The following is a 26926-nucleotide window of genomic DNA, read 5'->3' as shown; positions in this document are numbered from 1 at the left end:
CAATACAGACAGGAATTATGTGTGTGAGGCCGGTGTTCTGTGCTCGGTGTTAGATGTGTAAAGTCCAGGAGACTCCCAGCCTCCTGGATGGCCACATCTGCATCAGGTGCATTGAGCTGCAGCTCCTTAGGGACCGTGTTAGAGAACTGGAGATGAAGCTTGATTACCTTCATCTGGTCAGGGAGAGTGAGGAGGTGATAGAGAGGAGCTATAGGCAGGTAGTCACTCCGGGGCCTTGAGAGACAGGCAAGTGGGTGGCAGTCAGAAGAGGGAAGGGCAGGAGTCAGAGGCTAGAGAGCACCCCTGTGGCTGTCCCCCCTAACAATAAGTACTCCTGCTTGAGTACTGTTGGGGGGGGTGGGGGGAAGATGGCCTACCTGGAGGAAGCAACAGTGGCCACGCATCTGGCACAGAGTCTGGCCCTGTGGCTCAGAAGGGTAGGGAAAGGAAGAGGATGGCAGCAGTGATAGGGGACTCTATAGTTAGGGGGTCAGACAGCCGTTTCTGTGGATGTGGGAAAGAAACATGGATGGTAGTTTGCCTCCCAGGTGCCAGGGTCCAGGATGTTTCTGATTGCATCCATGATATCCTTAAGTGGGAAGGAGAACAGCCAGAGGTTGTGGTACATATTGGTACCAACGACATAGGTAGGAAAAGGGAGGAGGTCCTGAAACTCAGGACCTACAGGGAGTTAGGAAGGAAGTTGAGAAGCAGGACCACAAAGGTAGTAATCTCAGGATTACTGCTTGTGTCATGTGACAATATAGGAATAGAATGAGGTGGAAGATAAATGTGTGGCTGAGGGATCGGAGCCGGGGGCAGGGATTCAGATTTCTGGATCATTGGGACCTCTTTTGGGGCAGGTGTGACCTGTACAAAATGGATGGGTGCACTTGAATCTGAGGGGGACAAATATCCAGGCAGGGAGGTTTGCAAAGGCTATTGGGGAGAGTTTAAACTAGAATTGCTGGGGAGTGGGAACCGAACAGATTAGAAAGAGGAAGAGGAGATTGGCTCACAAATAGAGAAAGCTTGGAGACAGTGCGAGAGGGAGGATCAACAGGTGATAGAGAAGGGATGCGCTCAGACCAATGGTTTGAGATGTGTCTATTTTAATGCGAGGAGTATTATGAATAAAACTGATGAGCTTAAAGCATGGATCAGCATTTGGAGCTATGATGTTGTGGCCATTAAAGACTTGGATGATGCAGGGGCAGGAATGGCTACTGCAAGTACCAGGCTTTAGATGTTTCAGAAAGGACAGGGAGGGAGGCAAAAGAGGTGGGGGCATGGCACTGTTGATCAGAGATAGTGTTATGGCTGCAGAAAAGGAGGAAGTCATGGAGGGATTGTCTACAGAGTCTCTGTGGGTGGAAGATAGGAACACGAAGGGTTCAATAATAGACCACCCAATAGTAACAGGGACATTGAGGCGCAGGTGGGGAGACAGATTCTGGGAAGGTGTAATAATAACAGGGTTGCTGTGGTGGGAAATTTTAAATTCTCAAATATCGATTGGCATGTCCCTAGAGTGAGGGGTGTAGATGGGGAGGAGTTTGTTAGGTGTGTTCAGGAAGATTTCTGACACAATATGTAGATAAGCCTACAAGAGGAGAGGCTGTACTTGATCTGGGAAATTAACCTGGTCATTTGTCAGATCTCTCAGTGGGAGAGAATTTTGGAGATAGTAATCACAATTCTATACCATAGCTTTGGAGAGGGATAGGAACAGACAAGTTAGGAAAGCATTTAATTTCCCCTTACTCTAATATGAGGCTTTCAGGCAGGAACTTGGAAGCATAAATTGGAAACAGATGTTCTCAGGAAAATGTACAGAAGAAATGTGGCAAATGTTCAGGGGATATTTGCGTGGAGTTCAGCATATGTACATTCCAATTAGACAGGGAAAGGATGGTAGGGCACAGGAACTGTGGTGTACAAAGGCTGTTGTAAATCTAGTCAAGAAGAAAGGAGCTTACGAAAGGTTAAAAAAAAACTAGGTAATGATAGAGATCTAGAAGATTATAAGGCTAGCAGGAAGGAGCTTAAGAATGAAATTAGGAGAGCCAGAAGGGGCCATGAGAAGGCCTTGATGGACAGGATTAAGGAAAATCCCAAGGTGTTCTACAAGTATGTGAAGAGTAACAGGATAAAACGTGAGAGAATAGGACCATTCAAATGTGACAGTGGAAAGTGTGTATGGAACTGGAGGAGATAGCAGTGGTACTTAATGAATACTTTGCCTCAGTATTCACTACGGAAAAGGATCTTGGTGATTGTAGGGATGGCTTACAGTGGACCGAAAAGTTTGAGCATGTAGATATTAAGGAAAAGGATGTTCTGGATCTTTTGGAAAGCATCAAGTTGGATAAGTCATCGGGACCGGATGGATTGTACTCCAAGCTACTGTGGGAGGCGAGGGAGGAGATTGCTGAGCCTTTGGCAATGATCTTTGCATCATCAATGAGGATGGGAGAGGTTCTGGAGAATTGGAGGGTTGTGGATGTTGTTCCCTTATTCAAGAAAGGAAGTAGAGATAGCCCAGGAAATTATTGACCAGTGAGTCTTACTTCAGTGGTTGGTAAGTTGATGGAGAAGATACTGAGAGGCAGGATTTATGAACATTTGGAGAGGCATAATATGATTAGGAGTAGTCAGCATGGTTTTGTCAAAGGCAGGTTGTGCCTTACGAGCCTGATTGAATTTTTTGAGGATGTGACTAAACACATTGATGAAGGTAGAGCAGAGTTGTAGTGTATGTGGATTTCAGCAAGGAATTTGATAAGGTACCCTGTGAAAGACTTATTGAGAAAATAAGGAAGTATGGGATCCAAGGGTACATTGCTTTGTGGATCCAGAATTGGCTTGCCCACAGAAGGCAAAGAGTGGTTGTAGACAGGTCATATTCTGCATGGAGGTCAGTGACCCGTACTCTTCGTGATTTTCATAAATGACCTGGATGAGGAAGTGGAGGGGATAGGTTAGTAAATTTGTTGATGACACAAAGGTTGGGGGTGTTGTGGATAGTGTGAAGGGCTGTCAGACATTACAACGGGACCGATAGGATGCAAAACTGGGCTGAGAAGTGGCAGATGGAGTTCATCCCAGATAAGTGTGAGGTGGTTCATTTTGGTAGGTCAAATATGATGGCAGAATATAGTGTTAATGGCAAGACTCTTGGCAGTGTGGAGGATCAGAGGGATCTTGGGGTCTGAGTCCATAGGACACTCAAAGCTGTTACGCAGGTCGACTCTGTGGTTAAAAAGGCATACAGTGCATTGGCCTTCAATCATAGGACTGAGTTTAGGAGCCGAGAGGTAATGTTTCAGCTATATAGGACTCTGGTCAGATCCCACTTGGAGTACCGTGCTTAGTTCTGGTCACCTCACTACAGGAAAGAAGTGGAAACCATAGAAAGGGTGCAGAGGAGATTTACAAGGATGTTGCCTGGATTGGGGAGCATGCCTTATGAGAACAGGTTGAGTGAACTCGGCCTTTTCTCCTTGGAGCGATGGAGGATGAGAAGTGACTTGATAGAGTGTACAAGATGAGAGGCATTGATCGTGTGGATAGTCAAAGGCTTTTTCCCAGGGCTGAAATGGCTAGCATGAGAGGGCACGGTTTTAAGGTGCTCGGAAGCAGGTACAGAGGAGATGTCAGGGGCAAGTTTTTTTAATATGCAGAGAATGGTGAGCACGTGGATAGGGCTGCCAGCAATGGTAGTGGAGGCAGGATATGATAGGGTATTTTAAGGGACTCCTGGATAGATACATGGAGCTTAGAAAAATAGAGGGCTATGGGTAACCCTAGGTAATCTTTAAGGTAAGGACATGTTAAGGCACAGCTTTATGGGCTGAAGGGCCTGTATTGTGCTGTAGGTTTTCTATGTTTCTATGTTTTAATTGTGAATACACGGCATACTATTTTTAAGGAACGGGCATAAGTAATTATAGCTATAAAAATAGAAAAGTTTTATAGAAGAGTTCAATACATATCATAAGCTAGTTTTGCTTTGATGAATACAATACCTCTACATGTGGGTGTTTCTGCTGTCCACTGTCCAGAATCTCTGCATTCAAGTCTGTGTGATCCCACTAACATGAACCCTTCTGCACAGCTGAAGTCACAAGAGGAGTTGTAACTGTAGTAATCGATGGGATGGGTGCAATTATGGGATCCTCTGTCTGGATTTCTCAGCATATCACATTTCATGGCTGAAATATTAGTGATAGTATTCACATTGATTCTGTTAACATGCATGTAAACTAACTTCTCTGGATTTCTACACTCAAAATCACGCCACATTGTAGAAGTGACAGAAGGACAAATTTCTTAATATCAAGGGTTGAAAATAGTTGGAATCTATTTTCTTCAGAATGCTTGAGGATGATAATCAGTCCTGTGTACTTATGGTTTATGAACACGTGGGAATCGGATGTGGACTTTCGCTAGAGTAATCACCCATGCTCTTATTTCATCCAACATTTGCTGGTACTCTAATTTTAATCAGAATTGCTTATGCAAAGTGTTCTTGGCCATAAATCAAAGCATTGAAGGTGCTCAGATGTTCCAACCCAAGAAAGTAGTGTATAAATATACTTTGTGACTAGAGACTTGGAGCATTTTAATTAAAACCTTGGGAAAAACATTACACATCATATTGCAGGTATTGGTGACTTGGTAAATTACAGGGTACCAAGATGAGCAAAGTTAATCTCTTGGTGCTTTTGCTTTGTTACTCAATGAGCAAGATATTAAGTGCAAAAGTTGTTTTTGGTTTATTGATAGCTTGATTTTTTACCATCAGTGTGGTGTTAAAATTCTAAAAGGGCTTTTCAATAGTTGAGATGGTAAAGAATCAATTTAACAAAGCACTATTAATAGATCTGCCAGATTCAAAGTTCGAAGTAAAATTTATTATCAGAGTACATTCATGTCACCACATACACCCCTGGGATTCTCTCTTTTCAAGCATACTTAGCACAATCATTGCATACACGTTTACAAATGAAATGAATTATGGGGAGGGATGATAATCCTGGAGAAAGCATTGCAGCTCCAGCACACTGCAACAGTGTGAATATTTGCCGACAATTCCCATGACAATATTAATCTTTCCAAAAAGTAAAATTTCAAAATGCACTGAGTAATTTAAGACATAAACATTGAAAAGTGCAGCTTCCATCAAAGATCCTCACCACCCAGGCTATGCTCTTTTCTCACTGCTGCTAACAGGTAGAAGGTACAGGTGCCTCAGGACTCGCACCACCAGGTTCAAGAACAGTTACTGCCCCTCAACCATCAGCTTCTTGAACAAAAGGAGATAGCTACCCTCATTTATGGACTCTGTTATATTGTTATTTCATGCTCGTTATTTATTTATATCTGCATTAGCAGAGTTTGTTTAGTTTACAGTTACTGTTCTATAGCTTTGTTAAGTATGCCCACTGGAAAATGAATCTCAGGGTTGTATGAGGTAACATGTATGTACTCTGATAATGAATTTTACTTTGAACTTTGAATTACTCCCCAACACAATAACCAGTGACAGACTGGACCTTGACATCAAGATTCCAAAATTAATGGTGCTCATCAAAAGATTTTAATTCACACTGACAACATAAACTGGGCAACTTCCAATGTGCCTATACATTTACTTCCTGAAAACCAACTGCTGTGTGGCTCTACAAACATGCTGATCAAATGGTCGAACACTGTTGAACTAAATTACAAAGTACCACCTACAAACAACAGAGCATGTTCCAATTGCAAGACTATTTCTATGGCATGAAATACTTAAGGCAATTATATAATCTCTAAAGGCATAAATAAACCATTAAGTTGAATGGTACCTTCACAGGAGGGTATTTGTGGTGTCCATTGTCCAAAGGCTCCACACTGAATGGTTTCTGATCCATTTAATACAAAGCCTCTTTCACATTTGAAGTCACATGTTGCATTGTAAGAGAAAGGTCCAAGGAGGTGGGAGCAGCTTACAGACCCTTGCTCAGGATTCTCCAGTGCCGTGCATTTTACAACTGAAATGATGATTTAGTGATATTTTGAAACATTTCAAATTTAATCTTACAGATTCTATTTCTATCCTAAAACACATTGTGCAAGTATCAATGTCCCTGAAATAAGACTGGACCCATTTGTTCTGAATATTGATACTATGAAAGACAGCAACATTTATTATTTTTTCCCCAAAAATAATGACAAGGTTGGTTTTATTTAAATTGTGACCAGTGCTGTTCAACATACAATATTAGATTGAAATGTTATTATTTAGCATGTCTTCCATTTGACATACTCTATATTAGAATATAATGGAAAGGAGCTGCCGGATGAAATATTGGATAGTCAAATAAACTATTCTTATATCATCAGTGTTGCAGAATCATGTTTTAACCTTCCATTTAGGTAGGTGCCCCAACGAAGAGTACAGTCTCAAATCCAAGGGCTGAGACATTCTCAGTATAGGAAGGTGTAGTCTTTCTTAGCTGCTCAGTTGCTTATTCATCATGTAGCTTTCCATGGCACCTTTATGCAAATTAGCATTTTGTCTTCGCAGAACATAAGTAACCAAAACCAATTAAATGACTGCATTCAGGATTGATAAACATGTGATCATGAAAAGCATGAAACAAACTCAAGGTTTTATATACTGGGTGTTCAAAAATAATACATTTAAAGCTATTGTTTTCACATTTTCTCTTCAGTTGAACATTAATTGTGGTTCTTAATCTGCAACCACAAATAGATGATCAATTGTAGAGTGACTAAGTTTTAGTTGATCAGAAACAAAATATGCATGCAGTTATAAATCTGTAAGTGATTGACTCAGAGGCAGGAACTGTCAGGTCTGCAGAGGCAGGCACCTCTCAGTCTCCATCCAGCTAATAGGAATCACTTGCCACTCGTTTCCAACTCATCACCTGCAGCCTATTTAAACCCAGCTCTTGTCCACACTTGTTCACTCTTCAAACCAGCCAGCCTCAACTAGTTGCTCCTGGTCTTCAGTAACCTTGTTGCCTGCAGTGTTTAGTATCTGTCCTCTCTTATGTTGTAGTCCTTTGTGGCTTGTTATTTTTGCAGTCTATTATTAAAGACCTTCTATTGCTGATTCATCTTCACTGCTCTGCTTTTGGGTCAAGCTTCCTCTACATTCCCTGACAGGATGAGTGAACCCGGCAGAATATGTTCACCTTAAGGAAGTTGTCTGTCCACATGGTTCAGAAGCATTAAGAAACCATTGACCATCTGCTTACCACTCTTTCAACTCTCCATCACAATTCAGCACCCCTGCAACAGTCAACCTCCCCTATCTGTGCCCCAGACTCCAGTACCCAAAAAGAAATATGTGGGTCTTCACCCCAGCATTGGCTACCGTAGACTCAACAAAGTCCACTAAGAACTGTTACCCTCTCCCCTCGATAGATAGTGCATTCGAAACGCTCCGTAGAGTGCAGCTCTTCACCAAACTGATCGATAGAGTTCATACAACCCAATCTCCCTCCACCAGGGGGATGAGTGGAAGACGGCGTACACAGCACCCACTGGCTACTATGAATACTTGCCTTTTGGACTTTCCAACAGTCTAGCCATTTTTCAAACCTTCATTAACAAGATCCAAGGCAAGCTACACAGGTATGTGGCTGTCTACCACAACAATATCCTAATTTTCTCCAAGGGCCCCAGAGACCACGTCTATCACGTCCATTCAGTCCTTCAGCACCTTCTCAAAAACCAACTGTACTGCAAGTTAGAAAGATAACAGTCCACACCCCGGTCATTTCCTTCCTGGAGTAGGTTCTTTCACCCCAAGGCGTGGACCCAGAAAAAGTGTACGCCCTCATTGAATGGTCCCAACGATGCCCCCTCAAAGTGTTCCTTGGGCTTCTCCAACTTGTACTGCTGATTCATTCATCCAGGCCAACTGTTGGTGGCACCCAGCCAGACTACTCTGACCTGGAGGTCATGCCTTGCCATCCACCCAAGATTCAGTACCCCCCCCCCCCCCATGCACCAGCTCCTGTTCCTGCTCCAGTTCATGATTATCCATATTCCCTTCAAAATTGCCTATTCCATCAATCCTGTTATCTGCCATCTCCATTTGCCACCATCCCTCAGGTTCACAACCTACCTTCCTTGTGCCTTGCCTCAAGCCCGCTGTCCATGGATCACTCAACCTACCTGAGCCTGTACCTCTGGAACCTCAGATGGTGGAAGGTGGTCCAACGTACATGGTTCACTGGTTGATAGTTTCACTTCATCAAGGATAGGGTTTACAGAAAACACAAAGTACACTGCAGATGCTGTGGTCAAATCAATGTGTACAAACAGGCTGGATGAACTCAGCAGGTTGGGCAGCATCCGTTGAAATGAGCAGTCAAAGTTTCGGGCCGAGACCCTTCATCAGGACTGAAGGAGGGGGCAGGGGCCCTATAAAGAAGGTGGGGGGAGGGTGGAAGGTGTCAGGTGAAAAACCAATCAGAGGAAAGATCAAGGGGTGGGGGAGGGGAAGCAGGGAGGGGATAGGCAGGAAAGGTGAAGAAAGAATGTAAGGGGAAAGCACTATGGGTAGTAGAAGAAGGCAGAATCATGAGAGAGGTGATAGGCAGCTAGAAGAGGAGGCAGAGTGAAAGTGGGATGGGTGAAGGGAGAGGGAGGGAATTACCAGAAGTTGGAGAATTCAATGTTCATACCAAGGTTCTGGAGACTACTCAGGCATTAAATGAGGTGTTGCTCCTCCAACCTGAGTTTGGCCTCATCATGGCAGTAGAGGGTTTACAGTACCTGGTCAATTGGAAACTGTATGGCCCAGAGGAAAGGTCTTGAGTGACATCTAGTTTCATCTTGGATCCAATACTCAGAGGAATTCTACCAGATTGATCAGGCACGCCATGGGCTGTTAGGTGCTAGCTGGAGGAGAGGCAATCCTCACAGGCAGGCAGCTCCCAGTCTCTGCCCAGCTAACAGGAGTCATGTCATCACCTGCAGCCTATTTAAACCCAGCTCTCATCCACAGTCCTTGTTCACTCATTGAACCGGCATTTGATCTTGTCTTGTGGCTTATTGTTGATGCTCTTCCTTTGGGCCTAGCCTCCTTTAACCTTCATGACAGGAACATTCATATCCACTATAAAGATATTGGTCAGTAACCATCATATAAATCAGTGAGTGAATACAAAATGTTTCTGATCATGAAGTCTATGATGTGAATTAGCCTCACAATTGTGAATTGGTGAGCAGATAGGGGAAAAACAAAATTACAATTCCTATACAGGAATTACAATACATATAAATGTTGTGAAATACCAACTGAGGCAGCTTATCAGCTTTATAGACTCCTAACACATTATGAATGACCGCTTGAGAAAATATGCCGATGACCAATAGCTGCTTGAACAATAATCAGTGACTTTACAAGAAAGTAAAAGAGAAGACTAGGAGCAAGCAGTTGAGGCTGGCTGGTTCAAAAAGTGAACAAGTGCTGTGGATGAGAGCTGGGTTTAAATAGGCTGCAGGTGATGAGTTTGAAACGAGTGGCAAGTGATTCCTATCAGCTGGGTGGAGATTGGGAGGTGCCTGCCTGTGTAGGCCTGACAATTCCTGCCTCTGAGTCAATCACTTACAGATTTATAACTGCATACATATTTTGTTTCTGATTAACTAATACTTAGTCACTCTGCAATTTATGATTTATTTCTGGTAGCAGATTAAGAAACACTGTTAATGTACAACTGAAGAGAAAATGTGAAAACAGTAGCTTTAAATATATTATTTTTGAACACCCAGTATATTTCAAAAAGAACTTGGATTATCTAGTACTTTTCATGATCACAGTGATCATTGTGAGCAGTTTTGGTCCCCTTACCTTAGATTGTGAGCAGGTTTGGGCCCTTTATCTTAGAAAACATGTGCTGATACTGGAGAGGGTTCAAAGGAGGTTCACAAAAATGATTTCAGATTGAATGGCTTTTCATATGAATAGCATTTGATGGCTCTGGGCCTGTATTCACTAGAATTCAGAAGAATGAGGGGTAACCTCATTGAAACCTATTAAGTGGTGAAAGGCCTTGATAGAGTCAATGTTGAGAGGATGTTTCCTATGGTGGGAGTGTCTATGACCAGAAGACAGTCTCAAAATAGAGGGGCGTCCTTTTAGAACCGATGAGGAGGAATTTCTTTAGCCAGAGAGTGGGGAATCTGTGGAATTCTTTGCCACAGGCAGCTGTGGAAGCCAAGTTTTTATGCATATTTAAGGCAGAGGTTGATAGATTCTTGATTGGCCAGGGCATGAGGAAATATGGGAAGAAAGCAGGAGATTGGGGCTGAGAAGAACATTGGATCAGCCATGATGAAATGGCAGAGCAGACCAGATGGTCCAAATGACCTAATTCTGCTCCTATATCTGATGGTCTAAGAAATACCATCCTCATGTTTCAGAAATGAATGACTTCATACTTTGATACCTTCACAAGTGGGGACTTCTGCTGTCCACTGACTAGAGGCTTCACATTGAAGATTGTTGGATCCATTTATTGCAAACCCTTCAATGCAGCTGAACACACACGTCGAGTTGTAACTGAAATCTCCATAAATATCTTTGCAGTTCATGTTACCTCGCTCAGGAATTTTCAATGGTGTACACTGAATAGCTAAAACATGAAATCACACTTGTAAAACATTTAAGTTTAGTCCATCAACATTTTAACCAGCATTATAATCAAAATGGTTTATGATTTAAATCATTGATAAAAAGGCATTGATTTTTGAATTAATCAACTAACTGAGCAACATTGACTGGAATGATTTTTGGTTGAATTCCTTCTCTGTGATGAGTTAATCCTTTAATCCTAGCTCAGTGTCATTTGAACTATTACAATTATTATCAGTAATTCTAAACTAAACAGAAATAAAGTCAGCTATGTTTCCCATTCTGATTAAATAGCATATGTTGGGAAGAGCATCTATGGACAGAACAGGGAGGATAGGATTGCCATTTTTTTTGTGTCTGTTCAGGACATAGGTGGAGATATCAGAGGGCTAGCCTCACGATAGAAACATATCCCAGGAGATGGGGGGCCAGATGGAAAAGGTCTTTTGGAACACAAATCCTAACTAATTTTCAGGAATTGATCGAAACATTTGACCTCTCAAAAATCTGTTTGGAACAAAGATAAAAATGAATTATTGACATATTTGGCCAAAGCATTATTCCATTTAAAAGCACATCATTTTAAAGCTTGAAGACTTTTAAATCTGGTGCATTTATAATTTGTCAAAGTGTTACATGAAAATACAATTTCTGAATAGTTTTTAAATAGAGATTCTGCTTTCACTTTTAAAGGTACATGGTCCATTAGGGGAACTAAATTAAAGAACTTGGAAAGCTGGTTTTTAAAAAAAATATCATGGTGAGCATTTGGTCCATAATGAGAGACAAGGAAGCTTGTTAAACAATCGTTTATTATGAGATATAGACCAATATAAAGTACAGTTGAATACCACTAATAACTAACAAATATGATGATAGAGTATAAAGATTCAATTACTTAGTATACCTTTACAGATGGGTACCTTTGACGTCCATTGCCCGGAAACCTCACACTCCAGTCTGTCTGACCCCTGTAAGGTAAATCCATCCTCACAGAGAAAGTCACATACTGAGCCATAACTAAATCTTCCAAAGTGGTCAGAACAGTTCATGGAGAGGTTAGGAAGGACCTTCAGTTCACTGCATTTCACCGCTGCAATAAAGAAGGACTGAGAGGTTATTTTGTGTTACACATGTCAATCGTTTTTCTTAAGTTTAGATTGTATGTAAAAACAAGGAACGCAATTTAGTTGAATCTGTGTACGTTTGTGAGGTCAGAGGTCATGATTAAACGGCAACAGAGACAAAATATTGGAGGAAGTCAGCAAGTCAGGCAGCATCTAGGAAGGGGAATAAACTATCAGTGTTATAGGCCGAGACCCTTCTGCAGGACTGGAAAGGAAGGGAGCAGAGGCCAGGAATTTTTAAAAGTGTGGGCAGGGAAAAGAGTACAAAGTAGCAGGAGACGGGGAGCAGGTGAGTAGACAAGCGGCTGAAGTAAGAAGCTGGGAGGTGATGTGGAAAAGGTAAAGGGATGAAAAAGAGATAGCAGAGGAGAGTGGACTATGGAAGAAAGGAAAGGAGGGGTGATAAGGAAGTGAAGAGAAGAGAAGGGGTGAGAGAGGAACCAGAAAGGGAATGAAAAAAAGCAGGAAGAGGGAGGAGAAATTATTAGAAGTTATTTTCATGCCATCAGGTTGCAGGATACCCAGATGGAATATGTGGTTTTACTCCTCTAACCTGCATGTGTGGCAGTAGTGGAAGCGTGGACCGACATATTGGACTGGAAATGAGGTCCAATTGAAATGGGTGGTGGATGGAGAGAAGACGCTTGTCAAAGTGGTCCCCCAATCCCACTGGATTTCACTGATGTAGAGGAATCCACACTGGGAGCACTGGATTCAGTAAATGACCCCAACAGGCATACAGGGGAAGTGTTCCTTCACCTGGTGAAGGAGGAGGTGTAGGGGAAGGTGTAGCATTTGTCACAGTTGCAGGGGCAATTGCCAGATCAGTGAGGAGGGATGTGTGAACACAAGAGTCATAAAAAAAGTGATCCCTATGGAAAGTGGAGAGTTGGGTGGGGCGGTTGGTGGGGAAGGGAAGATGTGCTTTGTGGTAGTGATTAAATGTTGACATTTTATCATTTTATCCCCCTCCATAGCTGCTGCCTTACTTGCTGACTTCCTCCAGCATTTTTTGTGTGCTGCTCAAGAACTCCATCATCTGCAGAATCTCTTGCGTTTATGAATAAACTGCATTACCACAGAGAGGAGTGTTTTGTATTTTATATTCAGAAATATTTGAGTAATATTGTAAATATATTGTTTGATTAAACATTCTTTGCTTGTTTAAATAATTAATTTTAGGTTTATATGTAAAGGTACGTGAATGGCATACGTCTTCACCACATCATAAGTGTGTGGCTTGCTAAAACTAAAAATAAAGTTTACATATTCTCCTGCTCTCCCTGAGTTTTATTATTCAGTTAGCTTTTATGTTTTGGAGTTGCAAAACATAACAAAGAAAATTGGTTGAATTTTAGAAAGGTGATATTAATATACTGATATTAATCAACCAAAAAGGAAATGGTTTGAGGATTTTCAATTGAGAACATTCTTGCATACGGTATTTTGGTTTAATGTCAGGCAGCCTGATCACCACATCAAAGTGGTGAATGTAGATCTGTGGGAAAATGTAGTTTAAAAAGCAGAGATGGACTTCGAAGTTCACACAACCTAATTCTGTCTCCAGCCAAATAACATCCAAAACCAAGCATACAAGCAAGCTATTTAAATGAATGCACAGTGAGGAAAGATTGAAAAAGATGGACATAGGCAGATGGCTATAGTCATGCCTTGAAATTTTTACCACATCCATTTGACCTTTTTGTTTTAGGCTCCCAGCATTTACACAGTCCCTTCAAAGAGATGCCTGTCTTGTAGCTTTTTTTTCGCAGCTATCCGTAATTTTTTTAATGAAAACTGCAAACAATTATGAATAAAACTGTCAATTTATCTACACTGTACCTTCACATGTTGGTGTTTGGGCTGACCACTGCCCAGAAATTTTACACTGGAGCCTGCTTAGTCCATTTAATGAAAAACCTTTAGAGCAGCTGAAATCACATGTTGAGTTGTATCCAAAATCGTTAATAGGATCAGTGCAATTCATCGTGCCATGCTCCGGATTTACCAAAGTTTCACATTGTTGAACTGAAAGAAATTAAGTGAAAACCGATAAGGAAGTTGTTTCATTGTAAAATGGTATTCCAGTATCTTAAAATAAAATCATGCCTTTGCATCTGGGTGGTTGATCTGTCCATTGACCAGAAGCTAAACACTGGATTCTCTCTGCTCCATGAACCACATATCCTTCTCTGCAGCCAAAAGTGCAGATTGAATTGTAGCGGAACTTTCCAAATGGATATGAGCAGTTCATGATATCCTTACTGGGAACCTCCACCCCACGGCACCTGTTAGCTGAACATTATGAACAAATAAAAAAGCTATTAGTGCAAAATCAACAATTACTTATCACTATCAGCTTTAATTTTGAGTTCTTTTTACAATAAAGAAGAAACCAGTCATTTTACTCATTAGTGTAATGCTTCTCAACCTGGGCAAGTGAGCTTTTTAAAAGGCAACAAGAATTGAAGTGGGGTTCTATTAAGAAAGATTTTAGGTAAAGTTCACAAATAAGAGCATAATTAATAAATGATGATTTAGTAATACCACTTCCAGCAGTCCCAGGTATTTCTGGGATAGCTCCAGGTCCTTCTCCTTAAAGTAGCAGTTCACAATGTTATTAGGTATATATTGGTTAGGGAATGGGGTGCCCACTTGCAATTTATTGAGAGTAAAGTAGTAGGTATCTCACTCAGATAGCTTCCAGTGAATGGGAATTTAGAATATAAACATGGATTATACCTTCGCACTTGGGTACAGGTGCATCCCAGTCTGCAGAAGCATTACATCGCAGCCTCTTTTCCTTGTCTCCTTGTATTGAAAATCCTTCAGCACAACTAAAGTCACAAGTTGAGTTGTAGCTGAAACGTCCGTAAGGATTAGAACAGTTCATAATGCCGTGGTCATGAGTCTCCAGTTCGAGGCACTTAAGAACTTTATAAAAAAAACATAACACCGATATAATTTAAGAAAGTCTGGGTGTTTCATTCTCAGAAAGGCTCTTATAACCCAAATATTAAGCACTGCTGCAGATTTTGACTGTATTTTTCGAGAATTCACTTTACATCTAGCATCTGAAGTTTTTGTAAAATTCTTATTTTATACATGAGATTATTACAACGTTAAAATATCACAAAAGCAATAATGTCAACCCCAAAATATGTCAACGAGTAATAAACCAAAAAAAAAGAGTTGGAGGAGTTGTATAAAAGGCATTGTTAGTCACCATCCAAACACTGCATCATTAGGTAGGCACCCTGACCTGCCTGGTTTTAACTTTATTATTCTCTTACCTTTGGGAATTTCCAAAGTTCCAGTATGGCCCACAGTGCCATTATGGTTTACCAGGTTCAGAACAAAACAGTGGTAAGCCTGGGTTCTTCAGTGCAGCTGATTGGCTGTACCATGTTTTGGAGTGTCATATCACTCACTCTGGCAGTTCTAAAGAAATCTTTCACCACACCTGAACCATTAGCTCCTTTTCCTTCTCTCTACAGAATCTGCCTAACCTGCTGAGTCTGCAGCTTTATTTCAGATCCCCAATTCTTTTTATATTTTCCACTTCCTACCAGGTTTCCTTCTCTAAAGTGCACTAATAAACCAGATCATTTTCAAGCAATATTGAGTTGTACTAAGAGCTCACCTTTCTCGCATTGTACTCCATGGAATCCCTCATAGCAAGCACACTTAGATGAACCAATTGTTTCCACACATTCGCCATGACCATTGCAAATGTCTGGAGTGCATGAAGCTGTGAAAAGATTTAGCATATTTACTTTATGCAATGAAACAATATTAAAGGCTGATCAACACTTGTCCTCAGCTGTCACAAGATTGCCAGGTTGATTCCAAAGATATGTTTGGCCATTGTTGTTATATCCATCCACAATGATCCCAAATTCTCACATTATGTCATTTCATTGGGACCTCAATGATTCAATTGTTCTACCTGAGATACAATTTCACATATTGATCAATTTTTGAATGAAGAACATAAAGTATATTCGGTGGCCACTTTATTAGATGACTCCTGTAGCTACTAAACTACATGATTACTAGAATGTTACCTGGGTTTCAGCACCTAAGTTACAGAGAAAGGTTGAACAAGTTAGGTCTTCATTCTTTGGAGCTTAGAAGATTGAGGGGGGACTTGATAGAGGTATTTAAAATTATGAGGGGATAGATAGAGTTGACATGGATAGGCGTTTTCCATTGAGAGTAGGGGAGATTCAAACAAGAGAACATGAGTTGACAATTAGGAGGCAGAAGTTTAGGGGTAACACGAGGGCAAACTTCCTTACTCAGAGAGTGGTAGCTGTGTGGAACGAGCTTCCAGTAGAAGTGGTAGAGGCAGGTTCAATTTTGTCATTTAAAAAAAAATTGGATAGGTATATGGACAGGAAAGGAATGGAGGGTTATGGGCTGAGTGCGGGTCAGTGGGACTAGGTGAGAGTAAGCGTTCGGCACGGACTAGAAGGGCCAAGATGGCCTGTTTCCGTGCTGTAATTGTTATATGGTTATATGATGTGTTGTGCCTTCAGAGATACTCTTCTGCACACCATTGTTGTCGTGCAATGGTTATTTGAGTTAATGTCACTGTCCTGGCAGCTTGAACCAATCTGGCCATTGTCCTCTTACCTTTCTCATTAACAAGGTGTTTTTGCCCACAGAACTGTTGCTCCTTGGAGTTTTTTTTCCCTGTTTGTTTATTTGCACCACTTGCTGTAAACTCTATAGATGGTTGTGCATGAAAATCCCAGGAGAGCAGCATTTCTGTGATACTCAAACCACCCTGCCTGGTAACAACAATCATCCTATATGGTCAAAGTAATTTAGATCACATTTCTTCTCCATTCTGATGTTTAGTCTGAACCTCATAACCATGTTGGCATGCTTTTATGCATTGAGTTGCTGCTATATGATTGGCCAATCAGCTCTGTACATTAACAAGCAGATGTACAGATGCACCTAATAAAGTGGCCACTCCACTGAGTGTATAAGGAAGAAAATTGTTTAAAATTTGCCTTTTCCTGTCTTTAACTTGCATCTTGATGATTCGCAAGTCTTTTTTTTTCTTGCTTTGCTTTTACCTTACACATTCCACTTATTTCAAATTATAAATAAGATATCTATTAGATCACTTCAAGTTCCTCTTTAGCACCTCCTGATAAGCCAGTTCATCATTGTTGTGGCCTGGATATATATTTGAAACTGTTAATACTCATTTAAAATCTGCTCGATTGGAATTTGAAAGGGAATAATTTAGAGAAATGGATTAATATCAGAACACATCAAAATGTAAAACAATTTTAAATGGATCCCCCAAAACTGACCCTCACGTAACAGGGTGAGCAGCACACTGACTAAATAGGGTGCCCCCAACTCTGCACCTGGGACTCACTGCTCCACCACCACCTCATGATGCTCCTGATCGTCTTCCCCTGCTACTGATCATGCTACACCCCCCCACAAACCACTGGTATCATATCCCACCCCGCAACACCAAACACCCCCCCCCCCACCCTTTCCCTCCCTCTTTTCCTCCAAGTCCCTATCTCCCTATAGTACTACCTCTCTACAAGCCCGACATGTTACCCTCTTGTAATCCCATGCCTGGCCCCAGCTTTAAGCCCTGCAATGTATTTACTATCCCCTCTGGCCTCCTCCTCTCTGACACTGAGGGGTTTGTCCCCAGAGGAAGCCTCGCCTTTGTATTCCTGTGCTGACACCTCTTTGAGTTCTAAGCCTGTCACCGTGTCAAGCTCTTTTTTGGTCAGCTCCACCTAAGTGCCTCTTTCCTTGGTAAAGAGTTTTAATTCCACTTCAGGCACTGACCTGCCTGTCTTCTGTCTCCCCCACTGCCAAGATGATCCAAAGTGCAATCTAGAAGAACAGCAGCTCATATTCCACCTACATTCTCTACAACCCAATGACATGAACATTGAATTCCCCAATATCATGTAAACTACACTCTCTCTCTCTCTCTCTTTTTCTCTGACACTTTCTTTCTACTCAGGCTTCTTTCCTCATCTCCACCTCCCACAGCCCTCTATCTGTTTCTTTCCCCTTCCAAACCTACTCCAGCTGCCCTTCACCGGCACACTCCCACTGTTCCCATCGGCCCACCACAGATCACCTCCCTTTATTTGATACCTGTTCATTTTCGTCTCTTGTCAGATTCAATCATCTGCAGCCCTTTACTGGCTCCACCTGTTGCCTCCCAGCTTCTAGTGCTATCTCCATACCCCCCTCCCCAACCTGATTCTATGTGCCAATCATCCCCTCTTTGCCTGGATCCACCAGCCTCTTGGCAGCTCTCCCCCCACCCATCCTTTTGGCCTCCTTATACTGGCTAACTTCCCTTGTTCACTCCAGCTGAAGAATCTCGAGCTGAAATCTTGACTGTCCACTTCCCTACACAGTTTCTGTCTGACTCGCAGAATTTTTTCCAGATTCCAGTACCTGTAGTCTCTAGTGATTCTTAACAACCACAGATACTGGGCAACACTTTCTAACCACAGACTAGTATCAGAGTTGCTCTTTTTTTCACGTACTGTCAGCCTGTTTAGGAACAGGCAAAGATCTGAGGCCACAGTTCAAAAATAAAGGTCAAGGAATACCCCTAGTGTTTTTAAACAATCCAGTCCTTGTCAGTGAGTTGAGCCAGGCAGAAAACTGTCTAGAAATTCAATACAGGCCTATAATATCAAATAGCCTCGTCACAGCTAAGACTGAAAACTATGAAGTGATTTAACTTTATATTTGGAGATGTTTTATGGTTATTTTTAAAATGGTGTCTATTTGGATATTCTTTGGAGCCAGTATGAATCCAGAGGTGCAGGGCATGAGGTGGCATGCTGGCCAGAGCCGTTGTCTGCCTTCTCCACGTAGGAGTCCATTCAGGTATGTGGGCTACAGTGGAAGTGGGTCAGCTTGGCTGAACGGAAACCAGGGACAGTGAGTCTGGATAGAAGTAGGGCCCTGGCACTCATAAAGCTTTCTGAGATTTTATTAGTGATACAAACTCAGACCCCAAAATAAAAGTTTTTTTTTATATATAATGATCTGGTTTTGTTTAGTTACCGTTGTAACACACTGGCCTCTTCTTTCTCTTGCAAGGCTCATCATTCCACAATCCTGACTTTTCTCCCACATTGATATACATTTCCACACAGTCTTCATTATTCTTTCCATTGTTGGGTTCACCCAGAGCCCAGTTCATGCCGATATCCTCCAATTTGCGACTTGTTCCAATCCAGGTCCAGATATTGTTGCGCTTCCTCAAACCAATCCAGACATGACCTTTCCCACTTGCCAAATAGTTTACCAGGTAATCGATTTCCTCCATATTCTGTATTGCCACCATGTCCGTGTAATGAGTTCGACAGTATTTCCTTGCCTTATCCCAAGTCATGAGTTGATTTTTGTAATAGTATAACCAGCTGTGTGCACCTCCTAATATCAGAACTCCTGTAAACCAAAAACATTGTGCCAACATTTTTTAATCAGTTGCTGATTGTACAAAGAGAAAGGTAAATATGGTTAATGAATTTATTCCTCCCAGAAGCAAGCATTAGGATAGGGTGTACAATTAAGCCTTGAGTATTAATTACAACCACAGCTGTCAATTGGTTGCTATTAATGGGCCTGATCAGCATAAGCACAGACTAATTAATCTAGCAGATTTCTTTTTCCTTTAAGGATACATTCAGCCAGCTTGGTATGCTCCCTCATGTGGATGAAAAACAGAGATGAAATATTGGGTGAGGGAGAGAGGGACACAGAGTCTAGAGCAGAGATCCAGATCCAATTCCTTTGATTGAAAGCCAGAACTTTGTTTAATTTACAGTCATTCTTCAGCCACTCATTCAGTTGCACCTTCTGTCTATCCATCATCTCCTCCCTTATCATACCTATATTTCTTTCCCACTCCCTTTCACTATTTTCCTTTCTTCCCTCACATAGAGGATAAGGTCCTGTGCCCTTTATCATGAAAATTTTGATGGTGTATAAGCTTGATTCTAAATTGCAGAATGCTACACTAACAGCATTGGAGGTATATCTTCATCTGAATGTCTGCAATAGTTCAAGAGGCATGCCCTGCCCAAGAAAACCAATTGAGTACAAGTTCTCAGGACGTCAGCCTGGGGGAAGACACTGGTGTTTATTTGTATATCATTCTGATGAAGGAGGATTTTTGCAGAGCTGACGCAAGGCACACGTGTCATATGGCTGTAAGTATACAGTCTTGTTTAATTTAACCTTTGATTAAGCGCTTCTTTCAACTGCTGCATTACCAAAACTCTATTCTAAGTATTGTAATATAGACTGATAATGTGTTTTAATAACCTGTTTAACTCAGTCAAACAAGCAATAGCAATAGTGTCAAATGGAAAAACTAATCATTCAGCAAGCACAGCATCAGGTGTGTGGTCTTTCACTGTCAAAGGTTTATTGAAAAGCTTCACTCTGCAGCCTCTTCATTTTACTCTAAAACCTCTCTCCTGTTTCTGTCAAGTAACGTCCTACAAATTCCTCCTCACTTTCCTGCATAAATTCAACGTGTATGATGGGTTCAGCCTTGTGACAAGATACTAGTTCATTTTTATTTCCATCCCCAAGCCTGTCTTCCTTGGGCCGTTTCCTGGACATTCATCTCCAGACAGCAGCAATAGCACTTTTTCCCTGGTACTGAAATTCAGTTCTCAAGCTTCCAAGGCAATGCTTAATACGTGACTGATATTTTGGAACCATGGCATGTTTAACACAACTGATCATGGAATGAATTTCAAGCTTTTTTTTAAAATGGACTGTCAAGTGACTGAATGAGAATCCCTGGTCCAATTTTTCGCCCCTGGGGTGAGAAATTTGGTTGGGGAGGTGGTGGAGGGAAAAATGGATTGTAATGCAAGCAGGTGTCTTTTCAAAGACGATGATTTTTCAAAATATTTATTAAAACAGTAAAACAGTCCTTGCAGTAGCACCAAGTAACAGATCAGTCAAATAATCAACAGAATCTTACCATAGATAATGACAGTTAATGTCAAGAATCGGAATATCTTATCTTGTATCCGTGGACAGTTCACACTAGCATGGGATACCTGCATGTGAAGAATAGATCAAGCAAAAATTTGAAGAATATCCTGGGTACAAAGTGAAAGAATAACAAACTCAGCCATTAGCTTTGTATAAAATACTGAATTGTGCTGTTTGGTACTTTTATTTATTGTGTTCTCATTTTTGGCCAAATCTTATTCTTGAATGTTATTGTATGATTGCAATAATAAACATTAATTTCCTTCCTCAAGTTGGCTTTCCTCACAGACATAGCAATCTGTTGAGGAACAGGAGGATATCAGAGCCAAAGCTGACTTTATCCTCACCCGACAGACCTGCTCCCAACCTGCAAATGAAAAAACCAGAAATAATTTAGATGTCTTAGCTTGATGAATATTAAAATAGTGGAGTATTTACATCTTTCAATGAAGTTGAAAAGAATGTAATGTTTTCTATGGTTGCAATGATTGCAAATACATATAAAATATCTTCAGTTTGCTTTTTGTCTAATGTTTCCTTTTTATACTTCTTTGTTAGAGAGCATGAACTCCTTCCTTTAATTTGGAATAATTATTTCCTCCAAAAGTGTTTGGTGGACTAGTAGAAAATGTGTTTTAGATAATAGTGATTCGGTTTCATAATATTTTCTAATCATTTGAATTTTGTATATGGCCACAATTTCCATGGAGATTTATCATCTGAGTTTTGTTTCCTGTTTGGTTTCTGGATTATGAATTTGATCTTGTGGATGAACAAGTTTAGCACTCCAAATGTATCTGTAGTATTACAAATTTTACAAAAGTTTATACAAACAACTCTGCAGCAATGTCGCATGCAGGCTGAGGAAGTTGGTGGTTGATATGGTGAGAGATCGTACAAAGGTTACAAGACCACAGGGCACAGGAGTAGAATTAGGCCATTCAGCCCATCGCTTTTGCATCACCATTCCATCATGGCTGATTTATTATCCCTCTCCACCCCATTCTTCTGCCTTCTACCTGTAACTCTTCGAAGCCCTGATTAATCAAGAACCTATCAACATCTGCCTTAAATATACCCAATGACTTGGCCTGCACAGCTGTCTGTGACAACTAATTCAACAGATTCACTACCCTCTGGCTAAAGAATTTTTTTCCTTATCTCTGTTCTAAATAGATATTTCTCAATTTTGAGAATGTGTCCACTGATCTTAGTCTCCACCAGTATCGGAAACATACTCTCAACATTTATTATATCTAAACCTTTAAATATCTGATATATTTCAATGAGATCCCTCCTCATTCTTCTAAACTCCAGAGGATACAGGCCTAGAGCCATTAAATATTCATCATATGTTAAACCTTTCATTCTTGGGATCATTGGCTTGAACCTCCTCTGGACCCTCTGCAATCCCAGCACAACCTCCTCAGATAACAGGCCCAAAGTTTGCTGAGAACACTCCAAGTGTGGTCTAGCTAATGCCTTATAAAGCCTTAGCATTACATCCTTACTTTTGTATTTTATTCCTCTCAAAATGAATACTAACATTTATCTTCCTTTCGACAGATTCAACCTGGAAGTTAACCTTTAGGGAATCCTGCATGAGGACTTCTAAGTCCCTTTACACCACTAGATTTTCAAATTTTCTCCCCATTTGGAAACTAGCCACTCCTTTATTCCTTCTGCCAAAGTGGGTGGCCATGTACTTCCCTTCACTATATTCCATCTGCCACTTCTTTGCTATTCCCCAATCTGTCTAAGTCCTTCTGAAGTTGCTGCCTTCTGTTTGTTTTTAAAAGCATCCCAATCCTCAATATTATATACCTTCTCTTTTGCTTTTACGTTGTGTAACGTCCTGGCTAAAATTTCTACTACTATGCTGTAAGATAGTTTATATCAGCAGTTTTCTGTAAAAGCAGTGTGCCTTGCTGGAAAGTGTGTTTTGGCTTTGGCTAAGATAAGGACCCATGTTGTCCAACTAAGGAATGTGAGTCAGCCAATCAGGATTACGAGATGTGAGAGAAGGTTCTAGAGAGCGGTGGGGAAGAGCTTTCCGAAGGACAGTAGTTTGGCTTAGGGTCTTCTGGCAGGATCTGCGGAGCAGGGCACAAGGGGAGTTGTTGCAGAATGCCATTGGAAGGAAAACCCTCGTTGCGAGAAGTGCTTTGTGGCTCCAAGAAGAAAAGGTCAATACTGCTGAGAGAGTCAGTTTGTTGGAGACGGTCTTTGAGGGGAGTTTGGAATGTGGCATGTGCTTTCATGCAGTCACGCAGCATGTGAGTGAAGAGATACACCCCCGACTACCCCAGGATGAGCTCCAACATTATGTGCACATTGAGTTGGTTTAACTGTAATGGATCCTTTTATTTTTATTTTCTTTTTCTGTAGCTGTTCATGAAAGGTGAAAATTTGGTAAATATACTTCCGTTATAATTTTATGTTGGTGTATGATCTGTCATTTCTGGGCTAGATAACTGTGTGTGGGCAGTATTTACACAGCATTTGCTCAAATCGAGGTTTCTTTAATTGGACCATCACAATGTTCCTGTTTGGTTGAACCCCAAATCACACCAACCCTATACATATACTGTTTATTAAAGGTGACCTTCTCACTGCTGAATCACCTGGCTGTTACCAGAGTTAGCTAACCAGCCAAGTCCGTATACAAGCTCTGGTAAGAGGGTTACAGCTATTTTTGACTTCCCTTGTCAGCCACGGTTGCTTCAACCACCCTTTAGAATACTTCTTCATCTTTCGGATGCACCTTTCCTGCACCTTCCAAATTTACCCCAGAAAATTCGGAAGGTGGCTATTGTTGTTCTGCCTACACTGCATTTGTCTAATTCATGGTTGGGAAAAGGAGGAGGGAGAGGAGAGGGAGTGGGAGGCACCCGAGAGACATTTTGTAGTGATCAATAGATCAATTGTTTGGAATCAAATGACCTTACCTGGTGTCACAGGGCTGGGTGTGTCTGCACCCACACCATTCCCTACCCCTGGAACTCCTCCTCTGCCACCTGAATTGAGTATCTATCTTCATTGTAGTGCTTTTTTTAAAGTTCTTTTCACTTTCACTTCTGCAGCTACTGGCTATGGATGATCCTTTCCTTCTCATATTTTTGATAAATGACTCGGCTAAAGCCATAACCCTCAGCTGACTGCATTGATAATCAAAGGTTTTGCAATTAATAGATTAACACATTTACTGTACTAAATATACAGGCATTTTGCTCAATGCAATAAATAGTGCATAACAGAAACTCAGTCAGCTCCATCGTGAACACTAGCCTCCCCCGCATTGAGGACATCTTCAAAAGGTGATGCCTCAAAAAGAGGGCATGCATCATGAAGAACTCCCAGCGCCCAGGACATGTCCTATTCTCATTGCTACCATCAAGGAGCTGGTACAGGAGCCTGAAGATACACACTCAACATTTCAGGAACAGCTTCTTCCCCTCCACCCTCAGATTTCTGAATGGACAATGAATCCATGAAGACCACCTCCGTATTTTCCCTCTCTTTCCAAACTACTTATTGAATTTAATGTTCTCCTTTCATATACTTTTTATTGTAATTTATTATGTATCGCAATGTACTGCTGCCACAAATTTAATGACACATGTCAGATATATTAAATCTGATTCTGATATCTGGTCATGAATAGTTAACAATATTGACACTGTTCCATATGTAGCACTGGAACAAGAATAACCTCATGTATTTTCTTGTGGCCTTTTCTTTATGTAAATAAATGAGGTTACAGTTCTCTTGGCTGTGGTTTTACTGCTGTATTCTGTGCTCCCTCTACCACTGCCAATCCATCCTCCAAGCAGTATGCTAAAGCCCAAACGAATTACACTGCGGCAGGCAAACGTTACACAAGTTTACTTCCCCAAACTTCAAAAGAATCTTCACTCACCATTTTCATTAGATAGTATATCAGTAAGAGCGTGGCTTCCAATCCTTACAGCTTCGTGGTTATCCAACTTCTGCAGTCAATTCTTCAACAGCAGGGAGTGTAAAGCTCAACCTCTGTGTGGATTTCCTGAAGAACTGTTGATCTGGGACTCGCCCACTTCTGCTTTTCTGAGAAGCTCCTCATGCATGCGGAAAGTTATTTAATGACGTTTCCATTTGATAACTGTCTATCCTTGTATTATTTTTCCAAAGACAGTGTCTTATTTTCAATTAGTTATTTTGGCTTCAAAAAGAAGGGGAGGTGTGTTGGGGCTGTATCTCCTCATTGGGGGATAATCAACCACCATTTATAAATATATTTCTTACTGTAACTTACAGCTTTTTGTGGATTGTGCTGTACTGCTGCCACAAAACAGCAGATTTCACAACATATGTCAGTGATATTAAACTTGATTGTGATAAGGAAGGAGAGAGATCAAACGAGCAGGCTCATTACTGTCTCCCCGTTTACTAACTGCTACTATCAGCAACCAAATCTTCGCAAATTCTGATTAGAGCATACAAAACACAAATGATTTTTTTTTTAATTTTTTTATTAGTTTTTCAAAACATTTTACAAAATTAAAAACCCCAAATCCCAATGAGGAGCATTAATACAGTGCAAGATTAAGCATACAATAACAATATGTTACAAAGGAAGAGAATTTAACAAAAAAGCACCTAAATTAAAGACAAGTGAGCTTAGTGTCCTCCTCAAGCCCCACACACAAGAAAAAAACAACAACAACTCCAGACCAACCACCACACAGTATAAAGAGTATAAGTCCGGACAGTCAAACTCCCAGACTGTGAATACACTTAGCAACAGAGGATAATAATGCCTGCTACCAGAAAAAAAAGGGAGCTGAAAGCAAGGGACCGAAAAGAAGAGAAAAAAAAAGAAGAAAAAAAAACCCTAGTCAAGAGGAAGGTTATGAAAGTACTCGATAAAAGGTCCCCAGACCTTATGGAACTTTAGATCCAAATTAAGAACTGAATAATGAATTTTTTTGAGGTCCAAGCAGGCCATAATGTCGTTAAGCCATTGCGCATGAGTGGGCGGGGCAACATCTCTCCATCTAAGGAGGATCAAGCGTCTCGCCAGGAGAGAGGCAAAGGATAGTATTCGGCATTTGGTCGGACCCAGACATAAATCTGTCTCGCCCCAAAAACCGAACAGAGCAATTAAGGGGTTAGGTTCTAGGTGCTGATTCAGAATACCTGATAATGTAGTGAAGACATCTTTTCAGAATTTCTCCAAGCTAGGACAGAACCAGTACATGTGGATGAGAGAGGCCACACCCCTCTTGCATTTATCACAGAGCGGACTAATGCCAGGGTAGAATCGAGATAGTTTAGATTTAGACATATGGGCTCTATGAACAATCTTAAACTGTAAGAGGCAATGGCGAGCACAAAGGGAGGTTGAGTTAACCGATTTGAGAACTGAGTCCCAGCTCTCCTCGGATAAGGAGATATTTAAATCCTGCTCCCAGGCCATTTTAATTTTATCCACAGGGGCCCGTCGTAAGGCTGCTAGTTTATCTCGGATAATTGAAATTAATCCTTTACCTAGTGGATTAATGGAAAGAAATAGGTCCATAGCATTTTTCGCAGGCATTTCAGGAAAGTTAGGAATTAAAGGAGCAGTAAAGTGTCGGATTTGGAGATATCTGAAAAAGTGAGCGTTAGGCAGGTTGAACTTAACGGAGAGCTGCTGAAAAGAAGCGAAGCGATTATCAATGAAGAGATCTTCAAAATGTCTAATGCCCTTCCTGTACCAAACATGGAATGCTGAATCGTACGCAGTAGGTAAAAAAAGGTGATTATGTGCGACAGGGTTAGAAACGGAAAACCCCTGGAAACCATAGCATTTCCTGAACTGAGCCCATATACACAAAGTGTGTCTGACCAGAGGATTAGCTATTGATCTGGGCAGACTGCTAGGGAGTGCAGAGCCAAGAAGTGCAAATATAGATAATTCTTTAGTGGAGCTCAACTCCATTGCCACCCAGTTAGGGCACTCGGGTTGACCATGGAAGAAAGACCAGAAGGCAGCACAACGTATATTAGCTGCCCAGTAATATAAGCGAAAGTTAGGTAAAGCCATGCCACCCTCTTTTTTAGATTTTTGGAGGTGGAT

At 41.2% G+C, this 26926-nt stretch overlaps 1 protein-coding gene across 8 annotated transcripts in view; it reads right to left on the bottom strand.

The window, feature by feature from the left end:
• LOC140737130 (P-selectin-like) overlaps window positions 1-24895 on the bottom strand; it is a 67753-nt gene extending 42858 nt beyond the window's left edge. For 4 of the 8 annotated variants that reach the window (XR_012101066.1, XM_073063322.1, XM_073063323.1 and 1 more), the window contains exons 1-11: window positions 24746-24892; window positions 20813-20891; window positions 18874-19260; window positions 15434-15541; window positions 14533-14724; window positions 13900-14085; window positions 13633-13818; window positions 11571-11756; window positions 10479-10664; window positions 5853-6038; window positions 4029-4214 (exon numbers count right to left, since the gene is read on the bottom strand). Coding sequence is in view for 3 of the 8 variants with exons in the window: in XM_073063322.1 (XP_072919423.1) it covers window positions 4029-4214; window positions 5853-6038; window positions 10479-10664; window positions 11571-11756; window positions 13633-13818; window positions 13900-14085; window positions 14533-14724; window positions 15434-15541; window positions 18874-19260; window positions 20813-20891; window positions 24746-24754 (1891 nt within the window). In the remaining 5 variants the exon portion in view is untranslated. Of the gene's footprint in view, window positions 1-4028; window positions 4215-5852; window positions 6039-10478; window positions 10665-11570; window positions 11757-13632; window positions 13819-13899; window positions 14086-14532; window positions 14725-15433; window positions 15542-18873; window positions 19261-20812; window positions 20892-24745 lie in introns of all 8 variants that reach the window. The other 4 variants (XR_012101065.1, XR_012101063.1, XR_012101064.1 and 1 more) reach the window with 4 other exon arrangements.
• Between the last annotated feature and the right edge of the window lie 2031 nt (window positions 24896-26926).

Source organism: Hemitrygon akajei, chromosome 12 (assembly GCF_048418815.1).
Source record: "Hemitrygon akajei chromosome 12, sHemAka1.3, whole genome shotgun sequence".
NCBI lineage: Eukaryota > Metazoa > Chordata > Chondrichthyes > Myliobatiformes > Dasyatidae > Hemitrygon > Hemitrygon akajei.
The sequence above is the reverse complement of the archived record's forward strand: the minus strand, read 5'-3'. Positions and strand labels throughout refer to the sequence as shown.